This window comes from Ursus americanus, chromosome 5 (assembly GCF_024610735.1).
Source record: "Ursus americanus isolate L20-20 chromosome 5, mUrsAme1.1.p, whole genome shotgun sequence".
In the NCBI taxonomy this organism is placed as follows: domain Eukaryota; kingdom Metazoa; phylum Chordata; class Mammalia; order Carnivora; family Ursidae; genus Ursus; species Ursus americanus.
The window spans coordinates 43,078,675-43,098,481 of NC_142131.1; the positions used below are offsets into that span (position 1 = coordinate 43,078,675).

Below are 19,807 nucleotides of genomic sequence, written 5' to 3' on the forward strand. Positions count from 1 at the left end.
ATTAAAAAGTAAATACTGGACTATAATATGTAGTGCCACACCCAGCTAAGTCCAAGGCCTGTATTTCTAAAAGTCTGAGAAGTTGGTGAAGATGGGGAGATTACTTATACCGGGGAGGTCTCTTTGGGGCTGAGACTTTAAAAGACTCGGAGTGCAGGGAAAGGAACATGGGAAGTCAAGCCTTAGAGGTACGGAGACGGGATTCCTGGCTTCTGTCTGTAACCAGTGACCGGAAAGATGGCAGTGAACACATCCTAGGCACAATGGTTTTGCATCTATAACCCACTGGATATGCTCACTATTGACAACTCAAATAACCTAAAATAAGTTAATTTCTCTTAAAGTGTCCTACATCCTTATTTTATACAGTAGAGGGAGGGAAAAATGCAAAGCAAAACAAAACCATATAGTAGATGTACTACCGTTTCAACTAGATTACTCTATACTTGCATGTGGAAGGTATTAAGTAAAATGAAAATGTGTTACGATCATAGGCTTAATTCTTGTTGCGATCCTTAGGGTATGGGATTACAAGGGACTTTCTACATTACATCGTTGTGTAATGTTTCCATTTTTATAAGAATCATGTTATATTTTTATATTCTTATAATCAGGGAAAGGCTATGCAGATAAAACATTTTATACTTACTATTTTAAATTACCTTTAAAGTTGTTACTTTTGTGAAGTGGGGGAAGGCCCAATCTTACTCTTTAATTTACCTGGCAAGGTTTAGGCAGTTATTTTTTCACTTAGAGTATATATTTACAGAGATTGCTGCAGAAAAGAAAAAGGAATAAAAGAGGCAAGTTTTAACGCAGAGTCCCCAAAATGAATACCAAACGGTTCAAGAATCCTTGATAACAATGAGCCATGTGGCCCATGTAACAAATATTTTGAAAGTTATTCTAACTTTTACAATTTTTATGTAAAAATCTATCTGGTAAATCCCCGGGAGCCCAAGATTCAGTCTGTGAAATTCTTTGTTGTGCCACTGATCATTTATGGAGTCTAAATTTCAAGGGCGGTGTTTCTTCTCCTCCAGTACCTGTAGATTTGAAGACAAAGAAAAGGGATCTTGCCAACTTCATGTAAGCTTTTCAATGTATTCTTCATAATCGACAATAACCAAGTTTTATAAGATGGGACTCTTCAGAGTTTGGATTATTTTCCTCTCTGGAAATTTTGTTTATCTGCTTGCTAATGTAGTGAAGTTCTTGCAGTTGAACCTTTTATGTAGCGTGCCCATGGTCCCCAGGGTCAGCTTTTGTAAATGGAACCAGCTTCCGTATGATGCCTTTGGATATGGTCTTTTCATTTTCTCACGTTTGTAGTTTATTCTGCACATGGCGGGCAGAAACACCCTTCCAGACTTTTTCCTTTGGCATCACAGGACCATCCTGGTCTCTGATTTGCAGTTCCATGGATGAAGGAAGCAAGTATGCAGGACATGTGTCAAGGGCCCATACTACGTGATGCATTCACATTGCTGTTCCTTTAAGAGAACTCTTAGACACAATTCTGAATGTAAAAATACAGCATACTGTCAAATCTGTACATTCTAAAGCCTTCAACATTGTTTTTGTTTGCTTGTTTATGTCCACCCCAACATTTAGAAGTCTGGTACTTAGCAGGGCCCGGGCTGGGTATTGAAAGAGTCTGGTTTAATAGAAATCATTTTGCTCCCACAACCACCCTGTCCCCTTGAAGTAGGTAAACCGTAAGCCCTCAGAAACGAAGTCTCAAAAACCTTAAAACCCAAAGCCACAGAAACGGTTGCTCGGGTCCTAAATAACCTTGTTTGCGCCGCCCGTCGGGCTTTCCTGCGAAACCTCGCAGGGAGCAACGGATGGTGAAGACGCTGAGGCTCTGGCAGTCGGGGCGACCGGGAGGGGCGCGCGGGGTCCCCGCGGGGCAGGTGCGCGGCCGCGCGCGCCTGCGCGCCAGGTCCCGCCTGAGCCCCGCGGCGGGCGCGACCCCGGGTGGCGGGCGCTCCACGCCGGGTTTTGGGCCGCTGCCCTCGCGCAGCCCCACAGCAGCCCCACAGACACACGCGCTCGCGCCCGCGCCTCCCCGGCTTGGCTTCAAAGCGAGCGGCGCTGGGCTTGGCGGGGTGATGCCCCGGCGAGGCGGTGGGGCGGTCGGGGCTGGGGCTTCGGGGAAGGCGGCGGCGGGGGGCGCGGGCGGGCCTTGGCAGTTGGCAGGCTCCGTGTAAGGGAGCTGAGGAGGGGCCAGGCAGCGGCGAGAGCCGCGAGGGGCGTGAGGGGGAGTGTTCCCGGAAAGCCGCGGCGATGGAGCCGCGCTGAGCCTGGCGCCGGAGGAGTTGAGAAAGAAAACAGGAAACGTGGTGGCCGCGCACCCGGCCACGGCTGATTCATTCGCGTCGTGAGAAGGCTCGGCAGGCGGAGCGGGCGCGGGGACGCGGTGGGGCCGGCCGGAGACGAGATCGGACCGTGGACCAGGCGCTCCCTCCGTGGGGCTGGCCCGGAGGCGCGCGCGCCGCCCCCTTCACCCGCCTCCCGGGCTGGCACTGGGGCCCGCCGCACCGTCGAAAAGTCGCACCGTAGGGTTTTTGTCCGTGTCTCCGTGTAAAAGTTGGCTTGCAGCACTTCGTGCGCCCTCCCTGGACGCGGAACTGAGACGCCAAGCTGGAGAAACCGTGCTTCCCCGAGGCCGGCCGCCCCGCTAGCTGAGCCTCGGTCCCCAGCGTGGTGCCGGGCTCGGCACTATGAAGGAGCAGCCCTCATGTGCGGGCACCGGGCATCCGAGCATGGCGGGGTATGGCAGGATGGCCCCTTTTGAACTCGTTGGCGGCGCCGTGAAGCGCTTGAGAACTGAGTCCCCCTTTCCCTATCTCTTCGCAGAGGAGGCCTACCAGAAACTGGCCAGCGAGACCCTGGAGGAGCTGGACTGGTGTCTGGACCAGCTAGAGACCCTGCAGACCAGGCACTCCGTCAGTGAGATGGCCTCCAACAAGGTAAGCCCCGGCTCTGCCTGTCACCAAGGCCCCTAGACTGCTGATTCCCACGCTGGTGAAGTCGCCAGCCCCCGTGCCCCTGAGAAATACATAGAGATTCTGTCACTCTGCATGTTGGGCTGTTTCGCTCCCGTGGAGGGAGGTTCGTGACTGTGCTTTCCCTGTCTCTTACATTCACTCCAGATAAATTAACATTTTGCAAAAGCAATTTTGACAGCACCCCCAGGCCACAGTGAGTGGGGATTTTTTTGGGGGGGGGGGGAGTGGGCTTGCCAGTGACACTTTGCCCTTGCAGCAGAAACCCAGGCGGGGCCATCGGCATTGCCTGCTTGAGGGTATTCTTGGGATTCCCAGTTGGGAATAAGAGTTGCTGTCGGTCAATGCAATCTCTCGGATGTCACCACCTACTGCCCTCACGCTCAGTAGAATACACTGAACTTGGAACCTTAACTCTCATTTATCTAGATGTTAGGGTACATTGTAAGAACTGAGCTTTGAGGTGTTCACTTAGCCTTACGTGTCCACAGGAAATAGCAAGAAAGTTAGAAAGTTCATTATGATCATTACCTTTGTTTTAATGAATCTTGGAGAGACATCCAGTTTTCTGAGGTCATTTAGTATGTTTCAATGGGTCGTTTGTGCCATATATGCCGAAGTGGTCAGTGGAGTTTTGGGGGACTGAGAAGTAACCTTCAACCTGAGACAGCCTTAAAGCAAGGTATAGTGTTGTCAGTGTTACTGTATTTTTTAGAATTTATATATTTTTTTGTCTCCAGTTATGTAAGGAAATAATTGGGATTATGTTTGTTTTTAATGAATATTTGGCTGAGGGGATAGGGAAAGAGGCACATTCATGTTGGATGCAGATGACTGAGGGATTCAACCAGTAAAAACTGGTAACTTTGGCAGTTACTAACAATTGTCTCTTAAAGATATTTAAATATTTTGGCCACCTATTTACAAGGTCAGGAAGGTTATACCATTTTACGGTTTATCTGTGTGTACATATCTTTAAATGGGTGATGCTTTTTCTTAGCTTATTGTAGTTTTTATCCCATCTGTTTTTTTCCCTCAATCAGTTTTTTAAAATACCATAGCATATGAGCCACTTGATTGTCTTATCTGTTGACAGTGCTTACATAGATTGCATTGTTTTTGAAGTGAGAAGTTAGCTTCAAATAGAATAAAAGGGACTCCTCACTCACTGTCTACAGGCACTAACTTACCTGTAAGCACACTGACCTAACCCAAATGCGCACTGGGGATCAGATCTGGGTTTTCTGTTTTGTTTTTTTTTTTTCTTTGTTTTTGTCATTTTGGCCTCATTTCGAGATCTAGTATGGCTCCTCATCAAAATAACCCATCGTTGGGCTCTTACTTCCTGCTGTGGCATCAGGTGCCATTGTTTTCATCTGGCTAACAACGTCTTAGTTCATTGATTAATTTTATGAAATAGAATTTTTTAAATAATGTGATTGATAATAGCAGTAGACTATGCTGAGTATCTTCAATGTTCTACATGCTGAATGAGACCATTCTGCAGTGGGATTGAGTTCTTAATTCTCTTGTCTGGTTAATTCTGTGTAAAAAAGAAGAGCAGAATCGGAAGGCACCTAAAGGGATATGCACACATTTGGTTATGTTTTCAAGATGATCTGACAGTACTTTTTCAGAGCAATGAACCTCAGCAGCTGTAACTTAATAAATCCATACTCTGAATGATGAGACCTATGTTTGAATTTAAAAATTAACACGAAATCTAATAATGTAAGTGATGTCAACTGTCAAGTAATTAGTTTTCTATACTTTTAGGATTTTAAAAAATAAAGCTTTAGATCACAGTAGTTGATCAAGATGATTTCTTTCTTTAATGGCACCAAATAAGACAGAATTTTTTAAAAATCTCCATTGTGAAGGCACCCAATTAAACTTTGAGTTAATTTACAGATTTAGTAGAGAAGGACATTTATTTGGTTAAAGGAAATGTAGTGTAAGTGAGAAAAAGACTTTTTAAAAAGGTAGTGATTCTAGCTGTTTGCGTCGTGTGGTTGAAAAATTATTGACAGGGCACTTATTTTTAACATTAAAAAAACTCAGCTTGGCTGAAGCTGTTGCTTAAACTTCTAATTTCTAAGCTATCCATCTCCTTTTTTTAACCCATTCATTTTTACAAGAATGCTAAACTCATGTAACTTTTTATAGGTGAAAAGGGGTTAGCATAGAAGGAAAAAAAAAAGCTCTTGGTAAATGTTGTAAAGTTACCCTTCATAACAAGGGCAGGAAAAAGTCACATCCACATAAGCTGTAAACTGAGTGGGAGCAGCTGATCTGAAGGTCCCTGTGAGTGATGCCCAACCTAAGTCTGAACTAGAAATGTGACAGCTTGCAGCACACATCTCTTGAGGATGAGTGAATCTGTCTGAAACATTGCTTTCTGGTTATGTTTTATTGCTGTCCGTTATTTTTGCATGTACTTGTTTGAACCAGCCAGTATTTTCAGGATATTCTCCTTCTGCATTTGAAAAATCATGACATGTGTTCTTCCCACTTGAATTTTTTTTTAATTTAATAATACAATGTAACATAATAAAAATACCAGTAAGTTCATGATTTTTAAGTGATTATAGAGAGGAAATATTTATTACAGATATAGATTTGGGTATTAGGAAAAAGGAAATTGATTCCTTCAACCCATGTAACCATTTGAGTTAATAGATTATTTCTGTGTTTTTGAAAATCTTAATTAAAGGAATCCAAATTACTAGCAGTTTTAAAATGATCCTTTAGAAGTAACTACCTATATTTCCTGATTGATATTGTGATGTGCATAATGCTTATTGATGCTACTGAGGCAAGAAAATTATTGAATTCTTGGCCAAGGCCAACATGGACTGTAATACATGTAGGATGCTTGTACCAAGTAGGGTAAGAGACTCCAGATGGCATTTAATTTGAGTGATTAAATCTACAGCACTTACCCTCATAAGCACATTAATCTCCCTGAGACTTGTACAGATTTCCTTTGGAACCTTATTGCTACAGTTGAGGGAGGTTTTGGGAAGGTCTCAAAGCTTTGCAAGTAGGCAATCTTGGTTTTGTCCTTGCTCACTGAGTTACATTAGAAAAATGAATTCAACTTTTTTAGCTTCAGATTCCTCAGCATAAGATGAATACAATAATATCCATTTTGAAAGATCAACATAAGAGTTTGAAAGGATATATATAAAAGAGCTTTGTGATAGTAGACACTATACCTGTTGTTACTGGTATAATTATTTGAGATTTAGGTCAAACTTCCTTGATGGTCTTCTTGGCTAAAATATGTTTTTTTTGTTGTTGTTGTTTTGTTTTTTTTTTTTTTTTTTTTTTACTACTCAGTTGTAATTTTTGCTTGACATTTTAAGTTTCATGAATTGTTACTATGAGGTCCTTAGATAACGGTCTTTAGTACACATCCCTATATTATGAAAGAGGCTTATATTATGTTTACACAATTTTTGGTATAATACAGATAGAACTTCCAATTAGAAGTTTAGTCTTTTCTTAAATTCCAGTTACAGAATTCCAGAAAGAAGTGCTAAATACTTTCTCTGTTTTACCATAAAACTGGAAACACAGCATTTCTTAATTCTTGGAATATGCTAAACATAATGTGGGATTGGTGAGCACATATCCATTCTATTGTACAGAATTTGCAAAGCTAAAATACCTTTTTAGACTGTTTTTAATGCAAAATAGTTTCACAGTGTTTTTGGTTACCTTTCTCTCAAGGAAATTAAGTTGAGGATGTGAGGAGAGCAGGCCAGGAGTCTAAGCCTCAGGGCTTTCAAAAATTATGCTTTGGAGAGGTGCCTGGGTAGCTCAGTTTGTTGGCTTAGGGTTTTGGCTCGGGTCATGATCTCATGATCCTGAGATCAAACCCCACGTTGGGCTCCACGCTCAGCAGAGAGTCTGCTTAAGATTCTCTTTCTCCCTCTGCCCCTCCCCCATCTCTAAAATAAATAATCTTTAAAACAACAACAACAACAAAAGATTCTGCTGTGGAACCCTGTCACTTTATCCTCTTGTGACTTAATAATACATATTTCACAGGCCTTCAGAGTGAATGTAGTGATGTTTAAAGGAGAAAACAAAATCATTTTGATTTCCTCTTAAAATATACCACTATAAAAGTATATTTTGTTTCTCCTCTCTAATTTGAGGGCACTTTTGAGGCTTGGCATTGCTGGAAACTGCCGTGCTTCAAGTGGCAAGTCTCTTGAAGTTAGGATTCAAGCATCCTTCCAAGAGACTTCAGGTTTTTCTTTAGTTAATTCTAGATATACATCAGCCGACTTACCAAATATGGTCATGACTTTTTTATGGAATTTATTTTGTCTATTTACTTATTAACCAACATCTCTATCATGTTTCTGTTGCCTATAAATTAATTGCTTTTCTGGGGTGCTTGTTCTTCATTCTTCCGCTGTCTGCTCCCCCTGGTGCTTTTGAATAGTCAGTGCATACATAAAGTAATAGATTTTTCTGTGACTGCTGATGTTTTTTCTTCTGGGCAAGACGGGTGCTGGAATGAATATAGAATGTTCTTAGGAGTGGTTAAATCCTAAAATATTTCAGCATTACACGGATATAACTCTCAGAACAGAAATAAATGTTCAACTTTTGCTAAGAAAGTAGCTGTAGTTGGAAAAGCATTTTAATTTCATGAAGAACAAATCACAAATAACACTTATTTTCTACATTAAAATATTAAAGCTTACCGTTATAGTCATAAAAGAGTTGTTAAGAGTTAATACGACTAAAGGAAAACCTTATATTTTAAAAGAAAATATTTTCTATAACTACAGAACTCGACTTACTGATGTTTTGAGTTTGCTGTCTACTTTTTCATCCACTTAATAAAAGTAGATTTGGCAATAATTTAGGTGGTTTACATATAGTGCCTTAAAGTTAATATGGAGAGGGAAATGCTTGTATTCATGGTCACCATTATGGAAAAAAAATACTTTTTTTGTGTGTGCTTTTATTTTAAGTGATAATAGAAAGCAGGAAATACTTTTAATGAAAATTTTCATTTTTCATTGAAGAGTAAAGCCTTGACTTTAACTTAATAAAGTATTAAGCATTAAAAAAAATCTTAATTTGTCTCCATTGTCATCAACTCAGTTTTCGTGTCAGTATTTAGTGGCAATAAGCTTCAATATGCCTAACATTTAATTATCCAAAACTTCTAATTTTTGTGATTCAATAAATTTGTCATTACTAGAGAAATCACTTTCAGTTATTACATTTTTATTTCATTATAGGGTACTGGTGACTTTGGCCTGAGAGCATAATGAACTATGTCCTCTTTTTTTTTTTTTTTTTTTTTTTTTTCATTTCAAAACAAGAGGCTTGGCCAAAATAAAATAGTACTTTTCCAAATGCTATGGACAGATTAAACAAACTTTTTCCCCAAATAACAAGGATAATAGATAATGCTGTTGTTCAATTTAAGAAGATTTCCATGATAGTCACATAGATTCTAGCTGTTACTTAAGATACGCCTATATGGCAGATGTGAAATATTGATAATGTCGTGATTTTCAAATTATCCCTCAAGTATGTAGAAGCTGATTTTCTCATTTTTAGAAAGAGGCCAACCCTTTAAAACTGCAAATAGCTAGGGTTTATTTTGTGGTGGGCTAGCTCTGCTAGGGCAGTTGGGCTGTACCTGGTACTCGTGATAGTTTAGTTGGCCCTACTAGTCTGAGATCTTTTTAGGAAATAGAGAGGTGGGTAACCCTTTATTTTAATATTCACACTGGCCCTAAAGACATTTTAGGAGCGCGTTTCCTTTTAATCATTCTGACTGGGAATGGGGAGGGGATATTTGCTTAAGCAGCAAACAATTCTGCTGTGTTCATTAGGAAATTAGTTACATTGGATTCCCAACTGTAGTAGTAATGGGTATATGACTCCTTAAAAGAAAACTTTATCTTTAATGAAGTATTTTTCATTATTATTATTGTTTAATATCCTGAACTTTTGGTTATTGCTTGGCCACACTTTGTATGTGATGAGGATGAGTGATATTTACTCCTTGGCTTGATAGTGTTCACCAGCAATGCTTACGGCAGCTTGGTAGAGTGGAAAAAATAGAGTTGTTTCTCTTTTGTTTGTTTGTTTTTTTGTTCCGGCAAACTTGGTTTCAAATTTCAGCTCTGCTGCTTCCCACCTAATATTTGGGGCAACAAGCATCACCTCTCTAATTCTCAGTTTCCACATTATAAAGGGAGATAATAAAAAGAGAAAATAAAATTGAAAGATTGTTGAGAGCATTAGATGTAATGTGTGCAAAGCTCAGTTTGGTGCATAGTGCGTACTCATTGCTCCATAAATTACATGTAATTTATCGTATGACTAGGATATACTGAAAAACAGAGGTAAAGAAAAACCCTGTGTCATATACTCCTTGCAGTGTAAGACCGTAATATTTCTTGGAAGAAAAGCATGACCTTTCTACTCTGCAGCAAATAAGTCTAAATTAGAGTTGCTCAAACTTTGTTTTTTCTGTATATAATTGTATATGTTATATGTTGAGAGTTTTTGAGTGTTTTTTTAAATGCAAATACCTGTCTGAGTGCTTCATCTTAAGTAAGGATATTTATGAAATCATAGATTTGGTGTCCTTCTATTTTTTTCTGATACACATTTTCAAAATATACATTAATATGTAACAAGGTAAGAAAATGTTCATCCATATACCACCTTGAAGCATTTTGCTCACCACTCATAGATAATGAGTATACTTTTGAATATACTAAACCAGTAGCAAGAACAGCTTTAGAGTCACTTTTAGTTAGAAAAATACGTTTATTTTAAACAACCTACGGTTTTCTTTCTCTGCCACTAAGGTGACCTCCCCGCTGGAGGAGAAAATGCCAAATTTCACCAGCAGAACTCTCCCAGTCATTAGACATTTATTCCTCAGGCAGGATGGTCTATGGATTTATAGCACCCTTCTGTAACCAGACTGCCTGAGTTGGATTCTCTTTCTGCCCTTTGCTAGATATAAATTGGACAGCTTACTTTCTGTGCCTCAGTTTCCTCATCTGTTAAATAGTTGCTATGACAATTTCATGAATTAAAAGACAATAATTGTCTAGACAGACTCAGGAATGTTCAGTAATGTTGAATCCTTTATTTTCATCCATAAAGGAATATCATCTTTATTTTCTTATTTTGTGAAGTGAGGGCTAGAGAAGGTGTTTGTTTGCCATCCTGATATTACTTCTAATGAGCTTTTAAGAGACAACAGTGGCCTAGTGATTTTGAAGTAAACCAAAGAATACTGTTGGAATGTTTCACTGGTTCTTCTCCCATTCAGTGACTTTTCAAGAAGTTTAACTCTATTTTTTGTGTGTGTAATTTTGCACTAAAGCTCATAATTGACCTAAAGCTTTATCAGACTATCTAAAACTCCCTGTGCTGTTTCTAGAAAAAACATAAAAGAGTGGAGAATAGTCCAACCAGTTTTTATCATAGATGAATATATCCCAATTATTCCTGTGAATGAGACTGAAAATAACCCAGGCACAGAATCTCTCATTAATATTTAATGTTAAGAAAATCCTGTCACGGACATAGCCTCCCATTGCACGTCTCAACATCTCAATCATCTAGTATGTGCATAAATATTTCCTTGCTCTGTCAACTGAGAAGGCCTAAAGAAACAACACCCCAGTAGCAATGAACACACCCACCACCCTCATCTTGGTTTCCAATGCCATTCTCCAAAGGAACCAGGATTCCTTAGAAAATATCTGATTGTAGGAGTGGGGCAGGAAAAGAGGCAGGCGCATGTTGTAGTGCAAGAAAGTAAGGAGGTGCTCAAACCAAACCCCACATTGATGGGAACGTATCAGAGGGACAAAAGAGCAAACTGAAAGAGCTTCCATTTACCAAAGCTGGAACTATTTGATCAAGAAAATAAACTAGTATTGGATTCTAACCCAAAATAAAAAATAAATATCCTTGCGTTAATACTGATATAATTTATTAAATGAATAAATAAATAAATGGGGAGAAAAGACAACTCTCCTGTGCACAGGATTTCACATAATTTATGTAGATACTCTGCTCTCAAGGAAGGAGGGCAAAACTCTCTCCTCCTGAAGTGTGGGCTGTACATACTGACTTCTTTACAAAAACCCAATATGGAAAGAGGAAAAAAAAAATGACTCTATAGTAGAGAAACCTCACACACACACACACACACACACACACCCTCAGCTAGGTCACTGAAGTCAACATCAATAGTGATATGCCAGGTGGCAATAGTATATACCCTTATATGCTCTGATGAAAATGGTTCTTTACATCTGTGGTTTTCCTACCAAAAACATATAATCCCACTCTAATCATGAGAAAAACATCAGATAATTCCTAGCTAAGGAACATTCCACTAAATATCCAACTAGTTCTCCTCAGAACCATCAAAGTTAACAAAAACAAGGAAAATCAGAAAAGCTGTCACAGCCAAGAGGAGCCTAAGTTACTAAACGTAACATGAGATAATGGATAGGATCCTGGACCAGAAAAAGAACATTAGGTGAAAACTAAGGAAATCTGAATAAAGTGTGGACTGCAGTTAATAATAATACATCAGTGTTGATTCCGCCAATTGTGACAAATGTATCATATTAATGTGGTGTTAGAAATAGGGGAAACTGGGTATAGGGCATATGGGAACTCTCTATACGTATCTTCACAATTTTTCTGTAAATCTTAAACTTTTCCAAAATAAAAAATTTATTAAACAAATCTGAACCATTCTTTAAGGCCTATTTGGAATGCTGTCTCCTCCACGATGTTTTTTCTGTCCTCTCTTCTCCCTTGTCTCCCACCCCAGCCTCCCCTGATTGAGTGTCATGTCTTTCTCCTTTGACCTTCTACAAGACTTTATTTGTATATCTCTTAACTGTAAATACTGTATTTTGTTTCTTTGTTTTACTGGTATTTTGTTGTACACTAGGTTGTTAGTCTTACTCATTTTTCCAGCACCCATAGCATTGGACACAAAGCCTTGTTAAGTAGGCGCTCAATAAATATTGGATGAATTGTATGAATGGTATTATGGTCCTTGCAATGCAGCTTTAAGTGTTTTTGCCTTCAGTACTATAGGAATCATTACTGATCAATCTCAGGGACTAAGAGTAATTTTACCCTTTAAAACCCTGAAAGCCCTCAAAGTTCTTTTATGGGTAATAGGTTCAATTTTACTGTTTGTCACACCCTTTGCAAGGAAGTTACTGAATATTTGGTCAAAGAACTGAAGAAAGTTTCTACTTTAATGTTGTTTGAGTCCAAATGTAAATTAAGAAAATGAAAATATAATCTGTCCCTGACTGCCACACAGTTTTTGGTAGTTTTGGTGATATTTAGTATGATCAGTATTTGAAAGCATTATTACTGTTATCCCGAAGCTTTATTTTAGACCTAAAAAGTTTAAAGTGATCATTTGTCTAACTCATCTAGTTTGAGTTGGAAAATGAGGCCCAAAACTTGTCCAGGTCCACTTGGACAGCTAGGAATCTCCTGACTTACGTAGTTCACTTTCTGGAGGGTCTCAGCATCATTTGGGTTCATGTATGGAGCCTTTATTTTAAATCATACTCATAATCGTGGGAGGGAGATTATACTTTATTTTTATTTGAATGTATTAATAGACTATAAGCCATATTTCTGATAATCATATGGGTTTAATAACTATTTAAATACATAAACAGTGAGTTTTGTACCCAGCCATTAGGAGTATTGATGAGGCCTTCTTTGTGGCTTGTAGCTCAAACCTAGTGTGTATCAATGTATTATTGTGTATTTGGTCACATGAATTAGTACCAGATGCATGATGTTGGTTAATGTAAATGCCATTTCTCATCTTGGATTGGTAGACTCAGAGTCTGTGCATTATGGTTGATACCTTGCAAGAAAGGTGTTTTTTTTTTTTCCCTTGGTAAGAATCCTGATCATTTCCACTTAAGAGTCTCAGTTCTGCGTGTACACTTATGTCTCAAAAATTTTAGCATAATTTATGCTTGGATTAATCTCCTTTCATTTAAATTTAAAGTTTATAGCGTACAAAGGCCATAAACTGTTCTCTCTCCTCCGTACCTATTTTAGCAACAACATTCTTCTATAAGTTGGTTCCAACTAAAAATGACATTTCTGCGTACTTTCTCTGCTAGCCTGGAAAGAAAGGATGTGTTTGTTCGCTTTTGCCTGTTAGGGAGTGTTCTGTGAAGTTTTACCCAGGGCGTGCTTGGGTTTCCGTCAGCATCTCTGGTCTGCTGTGCTGTAATCCCTACAGTGGCAGCCTCTGGCTTTTATTACTGGCAAGCAGCGTGCTGTGCAGACATGGGCACCATAATAGGAAACACCTCGGCCTGTCATAAACAGGCCCAGAGAGTAGAAGGCACAGGCCTGACAGGGACGTGTCCATAGCAACCAGGCAAAGATGAGCGAGGCTGCCACCGTGGAGCAAGTGCAGGCTGATAGCTATCTTCCTCATTTCAGAAAAGAACCGGCTGATTTTAAGGCTGCTTTCCACTGTTGGCATAGCACGTTTCTGTTGCTTGGTTTTTGTGTTAGACCTAAATATGAATAAAGACATCTTAAATATACTTTACAAAATATTTTGAGAGAATATGTCAAAGCGTTTTCCTTTGGTTTTTCTCCATTAATTTCACCGGACATCCAGTGCAAACCCATTAGGGAGAAAGAGCAGGCATTTCATTGCAAGTGGGAAATTATTTAAAAATATATGCAAAAATCAAATAATCATGTGTCTATTTAAAGAATAATAAATTATACTCATATACAGAGTTACAAAGAAAAGAACATTTCTCAGTAAGTTGACTTTCCGTTGTTTATGTCTCTTACATCAAGTTCAGGTTTTACAAAAGGAGTACATTCTTTGACCAAGAATGTTTCTATTTTATGTTTGTTTCAAGCTTCAGAAAACATATAATGAACTACAACTTTAATGATGATGGGCTTGTCACAAGAACTTAGGAAGATAAATTTCAAATTTGGAAGGGCTTTACCAGTTTTTAATAAAGGGAGAAAATGCTGTCATGGGTGCTTTAAATATATATAGGTGTCATTTCATTATTTGTGAGGCAACCTTATTTCACAAAAGATGTTACAGACTGCAAAGAATGAAAAAAGCTGTAATTCTGTTAAAAGAGTATGCAGAAATTAGGTTTAGGAGACCTGAAGTTTGAACTTTTTTTTTTTTTTCTTTTTGAGAGATTTGCGAAAGGCTGTCATAGATTAGGTATTCAGTGGATATTTGCTGATTTGTTCCTACCCCTTTTAAAATAAGCACTGATCCCCTTGTATTTTTCTTTATTTTTAATATTTCCAAGTGTGTTTCAACAATATGCTTTGATAAGAATGAAACTAATTAACATCATCTTTGGCATAAACTTTGATTTCGTTCTTTGTTTTCTTAATCATATATTCTCAGCCTGGTCTTTGAGATTTCCATAAGGGTAAGTGATAATTAGGTTTCAAGAAATCTTAGGAATGTTTTACTAGAAATATCCTTATTTCTTTACTATACATCAGGAAAAGATCAGTTTTCCTCCTGGAAGATACTGTTTGGGCCTAAATCTTAATATTTCTCTACAGTGTTAATGCCAGTAAAATGGTGAAAGGGTATATAGTAGAAGAAACAAAACAGAGAGCTTACATCATTACAGATTGAAAGCAATTTGTTCTCTCAAAAGTAAAATTCGGTGGAAAGGTTAATTACTTTTTGCCCCTTGGCTTCATTTTCAGTGTAACATTTTAATATCCCTTTGTTATATATAAGCAGTCTTTGACTACAAGTAGTCAGGAAACACTGGTATGTAACTTACTTTCTAATAAAAGGCATGATCCTGGTATTCTCTCATACTTCAAACCTTAAACCTCTAACTTAGTCCCAGAAATAGTACACTACATGCCAAAACAGTAGTTCTCATTTTTAAAGATGAAAAACTGAGGCTCAGTTAGACTTGTACAAGATCCATATGCCTCTTAGTAGATATAAAGATAATTGTTTTTCTGAATGTGGCATCTGGGGGAGAGGATGGGGAAATAGAAAACAAGTGTTTGTTCTGAGGCTACATTTTCAAAATATGTCCTCATATAATTTTTTAATAAGTACTAGATTCCAAAATAGCGGGTCAGTTTCAGCAACATATAATTTCTAGAGGGGAATCCTGTAGTCAGCTTATTCTGCTTCCCTTGCTCTCTGTGTCCTGTCAGGATGGACAGACAGGACCTAGTTTCCTGCTGCTAGGAAGAGTGTGATGGTGAGACAGACAGCATGTTAGGTTGGGAGTGAACCTAGCAGGCAGGTAGTTAACAGGGCACAGATATTAAATGAAAGGTAACAGGGTCAGTGGGATGAGAAGACCAATTGGCAAAAGCAGATCTGAGACCCTAAGTTGGCAAAGGATTTGGAGAGGATGTGGGTACAAATGGATGGGATGAAGCTTGACTAACGGTGGAGAGTGTGGCAGCAGAAAGTATAGGATAAACTCAGGGAAGGCGTAAGCAGGTGTCAGAATTTTTAAAATGATCTGTTACTGTGAGGTTGCCTTGGAGGTCTGTTTTTTTAGTGGGGGCAAAATGGAGAAGGAAGAAAGACTCATGGATAGAGTGAGGAATGAAGACTGAAGGAAGGAAAGATAGAAAGACACGACTTTTCAGATAGTGAGATGAGGAAGGGGGGTATGGAAGAAGGAGCAATCTCACACAGGGCTCACCTAGATCAGGGCTTTCCTTGGCTAGAGGTGGACTGATGAGTTCATGTTCCCACCCCCTTTCCACCACAGGGTGAAATCTGGTTGGAATGAACCTTTGGGACAGACCTGAAGAAAAAAAGAAATCCAGATGGGTCAGGGTGAGGGTGTGAATGTTTAAGGGAGGACAGTCAGCTGTGGGGAGAGGGATTGGGGCAAATGACTGGAGAGGGCAGATTTACGGGCGGAGTATATTGCATGAGGCAAGAGTCTTTTTTAGCATCAATAGCTGGCATCCTTTCCTTCACCTGTTGCCTCCTTGAGTCATAGCCCAGTAGCAGCATGGGTGGATTGTCACATCCATTGCTGGGCCATCCCATAAGGAAGCGGCTGCCTGGGAATGAGGACGTGGGACAACAAAGTACAAGCTGGAACAGGGTGAAGAGAGACTGTGTCAAAAACATAAGTATAGATTAGTTCAATCTAGTATACTCTAAGTTATTAGATGACAGGAGAGTAAACTGGAACAGAATAGCAGGTGACAGTGTAAACCTTTATCTTTAAAATTCAGCTGTAAATCTCCTAAATTCCAGTGAGCTTAGCAATTCCTCTTCTGTATTACCCCACACTAGAGTTGTGACCTTGGATAATTGCTTCAACTTCTCAACCTATATTCTCTGTAAATCAGGACTAAAATATCTCAGAGGCGTGTTGTAGGAGTTAGATGAAAACCTACCTAAAGCGCGTGGAGCGGTACACACACCTAATAGGCGCATAAAGCGGCCTATCTTTAGTAGGGATGGGGATCGGAACTATTTATAAACTTAAAAGGTGAACTTTATAGGCTGCCATATAGGTAACCCAATGCAACTGGAGCTTGAATCAACAGGCCTGGGCAAAAGAGCTCACAGAGAGTGCCTTTGAAATCCTGATAGCCAGTCACGGTGATTTATGGGACCTCACTAGCTTGCATATGTGATGGCCGCTGCGTTTGTTTACTTTAGTTGTAGCTCAGTTACCTAGCACTCTGTGATAGCGTATTTTTATTTACACTCTCACTGACCACTTAATTATGATTACCTTGAAAGAATATGTATGAAGGCAGCCATGAAAGAAACTTTTATTAGAGTTGTGAGGGTCTCATATAGATCTTCATTCCACTGTGTCTAAAAATTGGTGCAGCGCTTATGCTTCGCTTTCCCCTCACCTTGGACGACCTTCAAGACTCCTCCAAATGATTTTTGTGATTCTGTGAAATACTGAGATTATGATTATTAACAAGAGTGTCAAATATCAATCACATCAGGTAACTAGGTGTCTCTTTTTGGGGAAAATAGAAACAAGAACCAAAAATAGACTCTTTAATCATGGCACAGATTTAAAATGACAATCCAGCTGCGAAACAGAGGAGTGGATAAAATCACCTTGAACCTAGTTTTAGCCCATGATGCGATCTTAGTCATAGATCTGGCACTAGCCATAGCAGAGGAAGAACGAATTCCCCAGCCGTGTAGTTGTTCTAAGAGTTGAAAATGAGTCAATGAATAAGTGATTGATCCCTTTCCATTGTCTACTTACTCTCAGGTCTTTTGCAGAGAAATCATACTTCGGTATGCTTACTAAAAGTTGTGGGATGTTTTGTTTTGTTTTGTTTTGTTTTTTAATTCCAAACATCCGTAGAGGTGAAAGAGATTTGTGAGATCAGCCTGTTTGCCTCCTTCATTTTAGGATGAGGTAGCAAGGTACAGGAGAGTTGAAGTGACCCAGAACAAAATAGTACTGTGTTACTTTTGTCAAGGCTTTTCTCTTGTGGCAAATACAAATTTTTTTTGTTGTTAGACATAAGATACAGATTTTGGTCTTTATTGACATAATCACTTTTGAATGAAATTTTTAGTTTTTATTATTTGTGTTTGATCCTTAACCATTTTCTAGACCAGATACCATTTTCAAGTGGCAAATACATCATTAGGAAGTTTCTTGTTGTTGTTTTGTACCATTTGTCTCAGATAATCACAATCCAGTATTTAGGCTTTCACTAAAGGATTTTTGGTTTTGCCTAGTTACTGTAGGACATCTATGTGCTCCGAAGGTTTTTAGAGACAAAATGAGATTTTTGTATGTGTGTTCGTGTTCAGCCATACAGATAGCTAGCTAGCTAGATGGATGGATGGATGGATGGATGGATGGATGGATAGATAGATAGATAGGCAGATAGAAAAGAAAGAATGGCATATAGATGTACAGACTGAAAATATAACTAGTCATATAAGTAAACTTGTTGTGTGTTAATGAAAAATAGAGTAAGTGCATGGTATTCTGGTCCTGTAGAGAAGTTTAGAATGCATTCAATACTGAGGACGAAAATGATTGGGAAACATCCCAGAAGAAAAGTGTTACTTAAGCTAGATCTTTAACGTGGAGGATTCATATGGGTTGCTAACAAAGGAAGAGATGGCATTCCGTGGGTTAGATGAGGCAGGGTAGGATGGGGCACTATTGTGGATTTAGCTTTATTGTGTGTTTGTGGGACTGCGCAAGTAGTGGGTGTCTTCTAAGAATGAGCCTGCCTGGAACAGAAAATCTAATGCTGGGAACTGAGGCCCGTCTGAGAAATGTGGACTTAGGGCCACAGTAAAGGGTATCTCAATGCCAGACTAAGCCATTTCCACATATCCTCCAAGTCCTGAAGAAGCCTGGCATTTTATTTTGTGAAAAATCTTACAGGGAAAATAGCAAAATAATTTTATAAAGATAAGTCTGGTAGTGGTCTAGATCAAATGGAAGGGAAATAGTGAAAGCCAGCAGGACCTGTTAGAAAATTAAGCAAGTAAGTGATGAGGGACTGATACAGGATGGGATGAAAGGAGAGTAATGAGTAAGAGGAGGACTGTGTGGGATGACAGGATATGTCAGATTTAGGGGAGTAGGACTGCAGTAAATAAGAAGAAAGTACAAAATTCTAAACACAAGCAATAGAAAAGATGATAGTTGGAAAATTAGAAAGAGAAGCCAATTTGAGGGTGAAGTGAAAGATAGCAGTTAAATTTTTAGACATGAAATTGAGTTAAGACCACATATCAAAGGGGGGCGCCTGAGTGGCACAGCGGTTAAGCATCTGCCTTCGGCTCAGGGCATGATCCCGGCGTTGTGGGATCGAGCCCCACATCAGGCTCCTCTGCTATGAGCCTGCTTCTTCCTCTCCTGCTCCCCCTGCTTGTGTTCCCTCTCTCGCTGGCTGTCTCTATCTCTGTCGAATAAATAAATAAAATCTTAAAAAAAAAAAAAAAAAAGACCACATATCAAAGGAAAAATGCCCTGTAGGCCTTCAGTTGTCAGGACTGGATTTTTGGTAGTAGAACAGGACCTTAGCTGAGAATTGCCTGCGCAGAGTTGGTAGTTAAAACCTTAGGGCTCCTCTTTAAAATGAGAATAATAAACCCTAAGTCTTCATAGGGCTGTTACTAAAAATAAATGAAATAATGCTAGAAAAGTATTCAGCACTATCCTTGGCACATTGTAGACCCTCAACAAATGTTAGCTTTTATTTTTTACTGTGGGTTTTAGGAAAAGACAATTTTGTGAATTATTACAACAGGTATTCTAGAAGCTGTATAAAAGCCATTTGCATGGTGTGTTTCTTCAGTATCCCAAGTGGGCATTCATATGTCCTAATTCACATCCTTGCTTTTCTACCTGTTAGGGGAAAGTGAGAGCCCAAGCTATAATTACTCATGTGTAGCTGTTGATCACTGTTTAAAAGACCTAGATTTTTTTTACACAAAAGGTTAAGAATATTTACTGCTCTTCTGTTTACTGCAACTTCTCTAAGATCCCTGAGCCATATTTTGTTTTCCTTTGCTGCAGAGTCAAATCAATTTTAAGGGGTTTATAAAGACCTTTCGAAAAATGGTATTAGCTTAATGCAAGCTAATGATCATTACCTCAATATTAGCTCAGCGTTTTCACACTACCTTCACTCAAAGAGGAACAGACTTACACAGTGATAGAAGAAATCCAGGAGAGGTGGATTATCATGTATGAAGACCTGTAGGA

At 39.1% G+C, this 19,807-nt stretch overlaps 1 protein-coding gene across 17 annotated transcripts in view; it reads left to right on the forward strand.

Annotated features, from left to right (window-relative positions):
* Positions 1 to 19,807, forward strand: part of PDE4D (phosphodiesterase 4D) — a 1,386,129-nt gene that overhangs the window by 1,328,850 nt on the left and 37,472 nt on the right. For 16 of the 17 annotated variants that reach the window (XM_087861883.1, XM_087861884.1, XM_045795040.2 and 13 more), the window contains one exon: positions 2,863 to 2,975. In XM_087861883.1, the coding sequence (XP_087718009.1) occupies positions 2,863 to 2,975 (113 nt within the window). Of the gene's footprint in view, positions 1 to 2,284; positions 2,777 to 2,862; positions 2,976 to 19,807 lie in introns of those variants that run through there. The other variant, XM_045795051.2, reaches the window with a different exon arrangement.